We start from the raw sequence: 10,747 nt of genomic DNA on the forward strand, positions 1-10,747 counted from the left end.
AATTTTTTTTATAGTTTCCCCATAAGTCCTTATATTATCGGCATAGGTAGAGCCTCTATGTCTCTAGTAGCTATATGGGTTTATTAAATGAGTACATCAAGGGCATCAAGGGCAGCCTCGCCCATTCGTTGATTGCTTGATTCATCGAGTTTTCACACCTGTCAATCAATATTTTCTAATGGTGATCACTCGAAGTAAACGTCAATAATAGGGATATTTAAAATGCTCATACGAGTAGCACACAATTTTAAAAATGTTTTTTTTTTTAATTAACACAATTAAAACAATCTTATCAAAATCACTAACGAATAGATATATACTCAATCCATAATAACGAGCTGAGATACACAGAACGGTATTTTTATGTATTGAAAAATATAGGGAAAATTAAAAATATTTTAACAAAATTTCGTGCTATTTTTTCGTTAAAGATTATCATACTTTAACAAACTTTTAACAATAGCGAATATGTTTTCTAAGAATTTGTGACAAATTAGGGGAATGTTTGTGCTACATCGGCTATTGCTTATTTTTTGTAAAAATAGTGACCTTATGAAGGGGAAAATGTGTTTAGTCAATAGTCATTACGACTTCCCTCTCTTGTTTCATTAGTCTTAGCATTTGTTCTTTATATTTGATATACCCAGGGCTCCAAAGTTTCTCTTTTCTTCTTTTCTTCTTCACAAAAGTATTATTAGCGACCAAGATAAAACACAACATCTCACGAGTCATATTTTCAGTGCGGAACACTTGTCTCATGTTCATAACAGGCTTTTTGAATGTGGGTTTTTATTTCCTGTGGGATGTCAGCATTTTCATTAAAGAGAGTACCTAAGTAATTTTAATTTCTAACCCTTTCAATATGTTCGCCTTTGTGTATACATTGCCGATGTTTAAAAGAATAATATACTCAACAACCAATGATCAATTGTTGTTTACAGCCTAAAGCTCTTCTGATGCATCCTTTTGTTATTCTAAAATCAACTAATGTGGATCGCAGTGTTCATAGATTTTGTTGTTCAATAACGACGTGTAAAGTTTATAAATAAGTTATTATTATTATTATTATTATTATTTTTATTATTATTATTTTGGTGAGCCAGTTAATGTGCCAATAACTGGGTATCCCCGTGTGTTTACTGCGAGGTTCCTTGTAAAACACGTGCGGAGATCATCGCATCTTACATAACGTTTGTTTGCTCTGCTGTGGAAGTAGATAATTAGAGTCCACCGCTCGAAACGTTGATAAATAATATTTGCGACGTAAGGACTATAAAATGAGTACTCGTCGGCGTCGGAGCGAATTGTTAATTGGCGCGAACACGTAGTAGCGATTCGGTGCGTGGCAGATAAAACCCGCGGATCATGTCGAACGAACTGAGGGACGTCCAAAATTTGGACGAAATCCTCCGATCGCATTTGAAAAGTGGCGAAACGATCGAAGACGTGCGAACGACCAGGCTGACGGCTGTCGGTGACAACTACGGTTCGTTGATGTTGAGGTGAATATTTTAAAACGAATTTTTAATTACGTTCGCTCTATTGAACTGGTATTATTGAGACGTCACAGCCGTGAATTCGCGAGATAACTTTTATTCGATTTTTAAACGGGTTTGTTTAAAGTGGTATACTTGGACCAGAATTATAGTGCTTTTACAATCGACCCGGTGGTTAACTTTGCCTACTGTTTACTACTTCAAAACTGCAGTCCCTTATAGAACACCTTGGCTAGCAGATCATTAACCATTCCAGGGACGTACTAGGAATTTATCTCCCTTCACTAACAAGTGTGATATAAGTATGTCTTCAACCTTTTTCGCCGAACAATTCTTGAAACATGTACATAAAAAAATTAGTACAAAGTAACAATTTATTACGTTCTACGTCACTTCTTTTTATTGCTGCTCCTATTTTCCCTTGTGAATTTCTTATAAAATTGTAAACATTCTTACATTGGACAAACTGTGTAATAAATAATAAATGAATAATAAATCACTGCAGAAATAAATTCATTTTTATAGAACACTGCCCAGACTAACATCCAGGATGTTACTTAAATTTCAGTTAAATATAATTATGAATTCCTTAACCACTGTTCGTAGTAAAAAAAAATGTTTGTCGCCTTTCGAACGTTCGTATTCCTTTCGTACAAGTTATTTTTGCTTTTCACTTCACCTCACATACTTCACTTGCTAAATAAACTTTTTTGGGAACGAATCTTCTTTACATATTTAAAAATGCGAGACAATTGATAATTGGAAAGTAAAAGTAATGTACTAGGTAAAAGGGAAATAATATTAAGTAAATGAATCAAGAGAAAATAGTGGAAATATATTGGTTTCCACAATTTTCTTATATTAAAGATATCTAGAGTGAATAAATACTATTTGAAAGCTGTTTGTCAAATGTCTTTCGCCTTATCTAGCGGGTCGCGGATCATTTGATTCGTTTTGTTTTAAACACGGTCTTATGCATTATTTTAATATGTCCAACAATCTAACCCCATGCATCCTCGCTCGCCATGAGAACCCGCCCCCAGCATCATTTCAATATTTATTAGTTTTATTTATTTTACCATCATCGACATATATATATATATATATATATATATATATATATATATATATATATATATATATATATATATATATATATATATATATATATATATATATATATATATATATATATATATATATATATATATATATATATATATATATATATATATATATATATATATATATATATACATATTTTGTTAAATAAAGATTTGTTAGAAAAACATAATTAAAACTATGTTACTTTCTCTGCAATAGGAAATCATATTACACTCAGGAACGTCAACTTCTAATTAACCACACACCAGTTTAAAATAATATAATAATAATAATAATAATAATAATAATAATAATAATAATAATAATAATAATATAATACTAATATAAATGTTAAATTTATACAGTTGCCTTTTTTTATCGAAGTCTGTTTCTCTCATTCTTATTTTCTTGAGATAGTTGAACTTTTGCTAAAATTTATCATTTACACCGAAAATTTACATTTGTGAGGTATGGTGTTGGAAAGTGCTTATTATGGAACGAAAATATACAAATTTGACTACCGACCTGTATGATCGAACATTACAGGGAGGCAGGTCGGTGTTTAAGAAGAGCCAACGGTTTGTGGCAGGAAGATTGCTGCAGACACAAGTGCAGGAAGCAGACGAATTGTGAATTTCAACTGATACTTTTCTGAATTTGATCTGAGACCAAGAAACCCAGACCTTCATATAGCAAGGTTAAATTTTGCTAATTTTATGTCAGATGAAACTATATTTTGTCTCTACAACTCAGATAAACGTATCATAGTTTATTGAAGACCAATGTAACTTCCAAAATATCAGATTATTTGGTATAGGGTCAGATATGTAATGGCGACGAATCTCTTTAAGTGCTTGTACTGACTTGGTGGTCATTAATAATTGGAGTTTGTGGAGATCTTGCAAGAGCATGTAATACCACTTCTCCATTACATTGGTGACAATTTTCTGTTTCATCAAGATAAAGAAAGTTCTTAACCTAACCGGAGATATTGTCTAAACTAACCAAAAGTTAATTATTTTTAACTAAACTTAATATTTGTTTTATTTTCTGAATTTTCTTGTTGTGTTTATTTGTTTTTTTTTTTCATATTCTTTTGCGATTTTATATTTTGTTAATACTTTAGTTAGAACAAAAATATACAGGGATTAACAGAAGTTACCTAGAAAAACTTCAATTCAAATGGCAAAGTTTAAAAACAGTGGCACTTTTTTAAAAAATTTAAATGGAACACTCTGTATATTTTCTGTTGTGACGAAAGATATTTTTCTCTCATTTCAAAAATATATCGATTGTTGATATTAAGAACGGATTTTCCAAATTACAACAATCTATAGATTTTAGAAATCAGGAGAAAACGATCTTTTACCGTAGCAGAAAATATATAGGGTGGTCCATTTAAAAACAAAAAGGTTGCTACTATTTATCAACATTGCGACGGGCATTTCTTTTCTTTCAGAAGTCTAAGAGATAATAATGCAAAAATTACACAAGTTTTGTGTTAAAAGTTTTTCTGTGTGACTTTCGTTAACCCCATAGACGCAAATATAAAAAAAAATGTATATGAAAATATTTGATGAGTATTATGAAATAAAACATGGCCAGTGAAGAGAAAGCAATAATCTTACCAATCAGAATATCGATAAAAACAGCAAATAATACAATGTAAATATGCGGTGGCATTTGAATATTTTTGTCCTACTTTCAGGCTGGAAATCAGGCTGAAAAATGACGTGACCAAAGACTCGCGAACTTTGGAGGTTGTGGCGAAAACGCTGCCCCGCAGTGAGTTCGTTCAGCACATCTTCAACGTCCAGGTCACCTTCAAGAACGAAATTGCATTTTACACGTCGATCATCCCCGCACTGGATCGCTTCGCGAAGGAAAGGGATGCCAGTGCGGATACGGACTTCGTTCCCAAACCTTACGGGGGTCGAATCAGTCTCAACCCTGCTAACGCCGTAGTGGACGACGACGCAGTTCTGATATTGGAAAATTTAAAGATTTTGGGTGAGGATCCTCTTTATTATTAGGTATGGTCTGTTCATAGATATAAGAAAGTGACCAATTGCTTTTGAATGGTATTATCCAAAGGTAGTCATTAGCATACAATGCAACAAGATTATTACCTAAAGTTTCGAAATTTAAATTCATGTAAAATTGTAGTCCGTAATAGAAAATAATTTTATACCTACCTGTGTATAATATTCTTTGTTTTGGTATTAGTAATCATTCTTATTTCGTGTGTGATACAGCGTGTGTTGAATCGTGTGCGAATTATGTAAAATATGTTCGAGTCTAGTGTATCTCAGGAGATGCTCCCGCGCAAATGTAGAAAACACTATTCTATTGAGACTAAGGACTAAGGACTAAGGACTAAGGACTAAGGAATAAACAATGTTTATTTGACTCTTATTAAACGTGGTGCCAGCAAGCAAGCATCTTTAGAAGAAACCACCACATTGACGAAAAATCAACTGTATGGAAAATTGTGAATAATCCCATTTCTCGAGTGTAGATGAAACTGATCAAGATATAATACGGCCTAAAATTGGTCAGTTATACGAGGAACAAAGCGTGCCTATATTAGATATCTTAATTAGGAGGCTCGAAAAAGATGAAACCGGTGTTAAATGTCGCAGAACTACCTTATGGAAGTGTATTCAACACATGGGTTTTAGATTTAAAAAAATTGACAAAAGGCAAGTTTGAATGGAATCTTTTAGAATTCGGAAATGGCCACTGGAATATCTAGAAAAAATTAGGATTTACAGAGAACAACAAAGGCCAATTATTTACGTAGATGAAACCTGGTTCGACACTTATGATACCCCGGAAAAGGGTTGGGTTGACTCAACCGATAAGTGTAAAACAAACGCGCCATTAAAAAGAAGTAAAAGAATAACTATTTTGCATACTGGCTCTAAAGATGGTTGGATTCCAAATGGACTTTCTCTGTCTGCGAAAAATATTAGAGATTCTTCTCTGGATTACCATGAAGACACCACCGCTGATTTATTTGAAAGTTGGTTTAAAAACAAACTAGCCATAGCGCCATAATAGCGCCATTGTAATGGACAATGCAAGTTATCACAGTAGACAATTGACTAAAACCCCTGACACGAAAGCAACAATCCAAAAGTACATGTATGATAACGACATTTATTTTCACGAAGATTATACCAAAAAGTAATTAATTGAGGTTCTACAAAGCTTGAACCTATAATAGGAACACGTCTGTGATAATTATGCAAAAAATCTACGGCATACAGTTTTAAGGCTTCCAAAAAAAAAAAAAAATAGTGTAATATCAATTGATTGTAAAAAGCATTTTATATGAGAAATATAGGAATTCATCGTACTTAACTGTTTGATTTCCTATCATGAACATGGACCATCTTGTATATAACAAAATGTTTTTTAATATGTCAGCAACCGAGTCTCCGAGTCACGAGGAATTTTTAACCAATTTGTTTTTTTTTAATTCAATGAGCTCGCGTCTTTACTTAGACGCACGCCCAGGTTTTTCCACATATCAACGAGTAAATTAGGCTAGTCGTTAAACTTGGACAAACATAATAACACCCAAGGCTGCCGGTGGGAATCGAACTCACAACCTCCGGCAAGTCGAGATAGCAGGGATACCGCCTTACCAGCCGAGCCATCCTCGCTCCCTTCTAATTTGTTTAACTGATCTGAGTTTACCGATATACGCAACAACATTTTTATTCCAAATGAACTTAATAACTGTGGATTTTCTGAATTTATCTCTGTGTTTCATTTTACAAATTACACTACAATGTATTTATTTTCATATTATTCCTACTTATATATAAGTTTTTATTCAATTGATACTAGAATAATTACCTCGTCATTTATCTGGCCATTTCTATAATTATGAACATGTATAATTATTATATTTATTTTTCTGTTAAATTATACCTGCCGTGACGTCCTTCATTCCAACTGACCATAACCAAAACTGCCAATTCATATTTATTTGACTGGGAGAATATATGAAATATACGTCCAAATTGTAACGGTTCCAGTATGGATCAGTTTAATTGATTTTCCTCCCTGTTTCCTAGGTTTTGTAAGATGAAGTAAAATAATAGTATATTATGCAACAAGTGCGCTAAACGGCGCGAGTCTTTACTAAATGAGTGAGTTGCGTACTGTTAGTTTTTGGGTACATTTTTGCAAAACAATACGGTAAAATATTCGAAAACATCGATCACGTGGTAAAGAGACGCCATTTTAGAGAAGAGGATAGAAAAATAAATAAAATATCAAAATAACTAAGAACCAAAAGTTCAGATTTTCACGAAATTGTATATATATATATTTTTCGACGACACCGTGTCTTTATCAAATGTGATAAAACAAAAAACATTTGATAAAGACACGGTATTGTCGAAACAATTGTCATTATTTATTTTGCAAAATGGATTTTCATCAAGTAAAAGCCACCTCAGTTAAAGTTTTGAAACAAGCTGAAATTGGTTTCTTGGCTATTTGGTATTTCAAATAAAATATCCTTCAAAATATTAGTTTATCCGTTAGTAAAAAAAAAAAAATTGGCACAGGCTCAATTTTCATGAAGACAAAACGAGAAATCAAGAAGTTTGGAATTTGTTGAGAGATTTTGAATAACCAAATTAGTGTATCTTATTTATTCGATCAAAATCTTACTGGAGCCCGATATTTACAATTTCTTCAAAATGACTTAATTCCTACTCTCCCAATTTTTTCGCAAATCCAATCAGCTGCAAGATCTAAAGATATTACTTCAATGGATTTTTCCTCCGGGTATATTTATAATCACAAAATTTAGATGATTTAAGATTAATGGAGGCTTTTTGAACTGATTAGAATATGAAGGCTTTTCAACGCCTATTAAAATACTTTTTTTGACTTGACAAAAATTATGATGGCCAGCGTTTTTCTTAAAATACAATACCAGATTTTTAAATAAATTTGTTCCATATTTTAGCATATTAATTTTTGGGTTAATTAAATTGGTTATCTAATTAACTGATTAAGCAAATATGAAATTTTCTTGTCCAAGGGGCTTCTTTTAAGTTATACATATGAAAAATAAAGATTATCATTATTATTATTTCTATTACTCTCTCTTTCTCACCGTTTCCAATACTTCATTTTTTCAGGTAAACTTTACTTTCAGGTTATAAAAATGGTTCCAGACAAGAAGGCTTCGACCTGTCGACCTCCAAACTAATCTTGGAGTCATTCGTAAAGCTCCACGCTTATTCTATTGGCCTGAGACTGGAGGATCCGAAGGTGTTCGAGTCAGACGTGAAGCCTTACCTCCACGATTACATCTTCGATGAAAAACTCGTCGAAATGGCCATCGATAAGACCAGGGACATCCTCAAAGCTGAGGGCTTGGCGGCAGACCTAATCGAGCGATCCATAGAGACCATTAAACAGAGAAATAAGAATGCGGTGGAGCCGTGGATCGGTGTGACTCACAACGATGGTTGGGTAAGTGACCCAGTGACAGAAGACTCCATTTTGTATTATTTGGTTGTCATTCTAATTTTTGAAATGAAGGTTTCTGTTATTATGGTTGAAATACATTTCGATATAGCTTCAAGTAATATATAAGCATGTACAGAGTACAATGCGAGCCCGATTCAGCTAAGCTCTGAAGAAGTAAACAGGAGGATTGGCGAATCGTCAGCAACTTCGATTTATCACCAACCGATACAGGAGGAATCCAGAAGATTTTTAAATATTTTGGCAGAAATTTCGCAGTAACTACGACATAACAAAGAACTTGGATTTATGAATGGTCTTCAGACAAGGAAATTGGAAGCGGAATTGAACAAGTCCTAGGCGTATTCCTAAAATTAAAAAAAAATGTTTACTTGTAGCGACTTTGATTTTGGTCTTTGATTGAGATTTATATGCCGCTGTTTGGTCAGTTGTACGGTGTTGATGGCTGGGCACTAAAAGTAAAAGATATAAACGAATTGGAAACATTTGAGATGTGGATATCTGAAGAGAATTGGAATGATGTATACAAGGTCCGAGAAGGAAACGTTAACTTTTGGTAGATTTTTCAATCATTATTTTCCATTGAAGTTGAAAAATAAAATTAAAAAAAAAATAAACTAAACATTTTAGTTGTACTTTCTAGAAATGATGATTACTTTAAATCGCACCAAAACCAAATAGAAGAAGAATATGACAAACTAAAAAAAAGATGAAGAATACAGACAGAAGATTGAATGTTAGGATAATAAAACAAAATGTATGTGGCAATTTTCAAATGCAAGGCGACCCTAAGTACCCGGAAGTAGCAAATCGTTATAATGAGTATTTATTACCAATTGTACCGGATCTAATCAAACAATCAAAGCCCAAAAAATTCACTTAAAAAATGCCAGTTAACAACCAAACAATGTTCCTCAGACCGGTGTCAGCAGATGAAGCAGCAAATAAAATAAAAAATAAGCACAGTAGTACTTATGACGAAATACCTACAAGCATAGTTAAATTAGCACTGCTCAATGTTCTTAGTCATTTATCACACAGCTTCAAATATGGAATCTTTCCAGATCAATTAAAAACAGCTCTAATTAAGTCATTATATAAAAAGGGGGAGCCGGAAGAAATGAATAATTATAGACCAATCAGTCTTCTCTCTGGTTTTTCAAAAATATTTGCAATAGCATTATGCGGTAGATTGGTAGATTTTTTTTTTCATTGACTGTAACTCGTTTAAAGACCATCAGCATGCACTTTTTGAGTTTACTAAAACAATCTTGAAACATATGGAAAATGACGGTATGTCATGTCATGGCACTTTTTTTGGATTTGTCAAAAGCCCATGCCCAGTACGAAGATTATTTGTAGTTCAGAAGAGAGTTATAAGGCTAATTAAAAAGATGAAGTGTGGAGATAGTTGTCGAGGAATTTTTCAGATGGAAGGCTTAATGACAGCGTATGGTGCCATTTTTAAAAATCGGGAATATTTCGAACTACATGTATCATCCCATACCTACAACACAAGAACGCGAAATTTAAATTACCCAATACATAGATTAACTCTAACTGAGAAGAGTCCATACTATATGTGTAGAAGATTTTATAACAAATTGCCCAACAGTTTAAAAGAAATAAATAATTTCAAAAGATTTAAAAGAAATACTAGAACACCTGATAGAATTAGAACACTACTCAATAAAAGAGTATTTTGAGAAAATATAGTAAGAATTTTTATATATTATGGTTAATTGTATAGTAACTCTAGGTATTAGACACTATTTCCATGATGCTTTTGTATTTTGTAATATACTAAGACAATTTGAAATAAAGATGATGATTATTATTATTATTATTAATATTACAGGTGAACAATATCATGATCAAATGGGATGAAAACGATAGGCCAGTGAGTGTAAAACTGGTCGACTTCCAGGTATGCGAGTACAAATCAGTCCTGAGGGACATTTTATTCTTCCTCTTCACCAGCGTCCGAAACGATATCCTGGCCGATAATCTGGATAAACTGCTCGACCACTATTACGAAAATTTCGTCGCAACGTTGAAAAATATAGGAGTTGACGCGTCGAGGTATTCGAGAGAATCTTACGACGAGCATCTGAAGATTGCCGCGAGGGATTACGTGTACTTTCACACGGTCGTGATGCTGGAACCGATTCTCACCGACAAACCGGTCGATCTTTCCGACTTGAGCTTCGAGGAACTGGAAAAGACGCCTCGATTCCAGGAAACCAGCTCAGGTCACAAGGATAAGCTCCTGCTGGTGACCAACACGTTCGACGCGAAGGGCTGGTTGGTTTCGTGACGCTTGGAAAATAAGTTTTTGTTTTGTTTTTATTAAAACTGGTTTCGGAAACAATTTAGTTTCATTTACACAGTTCTTCAACCCTTTTAGATCAGATTAGGTCACATTGTTCCGCAAAATACAGTGAACGGCTAAAATATGGACAAAATTAGATTGTCCTTATCTGTAAAGCATCAATGGTTCGATGACAGAGGTGTAACTCTATTGTTGTCTTAAATCCAGGAGCAGACTTTTTGCTCTTAGAAATGAATGTTTTGTCTCCATTAAATACTTGCTGAGATGCCGCTTCTCCAACGATTTTAATGTTATG

At 33.3% G+C, this 10,747-nt stretch overlaps 1 protein-coding gene across 1 annotated transcript; it reads left to right on the forward strand.

Moving 5' to 3' along the window:
• Window positions 1-1,258: 1,258 nt before the first annotated feature.
• On the forward strand, window positions 1,259-10,575 carry LOC132707185 (uncharacterized). The gene is made up of 4 exons (XM_060678927.1): window positions 1,259-1,502; window positions 4,309-4,610; window positions 7,786-8,105; window positions 9,979-10,575. Exons 1-4 carry the CDS (start codon window positions 1,366-1,368, stop codon window positions 10,435-10,437), a joined length of 1,218 nt encoding a protein of 405 aa, XP_060534910.1. The 5' UTR covers window positions 1,259-1,365; the 3' UTR covers window positions 10,438-10,575.
• Window positions 10,576-10,747: the final 172 nt, after the last annotated feature.

Source organism: Cylas formicarius, unplaced genomic scaffold (genome assembly GCF_029955315.1).
Source record: "Cylas formicarius isolate icCylForm1 unplaced genomic scaffold, icCylForm1.1 PGA_scaffold_9__14_contigs__length_23061073, whole genome shotgun sequence".
Classification (NCBI taxonomy): domain Eukaryota; kingdom Metazoa; phylum Arthropoda; class Insecta; order Coleoptera; family Brentidae; genus Cylas; species Cylas formicarius.

Bases quoted from the DNA above. Each gene is read 5' to 3' on its own strand.
- LOC132707185 (XM_060678927.1), top strand. From the start codon at position 1,366: ATGTCGAACGAACTGAGGGACGTCCAAAATTTGGACGAAATCCTCCGA. The intron at 1,503-4,308 runs GTGAATATTTTA...TCCTACTTTCAG, and splicing joins TACGGTTCGTTGATGTTGAG to GCTGGAAATCAGGCTGAAAA. The intron at 4,611-7,785 runs GTGAGGATCCTC...CTTTACTTTCAG, and splicing joins GGAAAATTTAAAGATTTTGG to GTTATAAAAATGGTTCCAGA.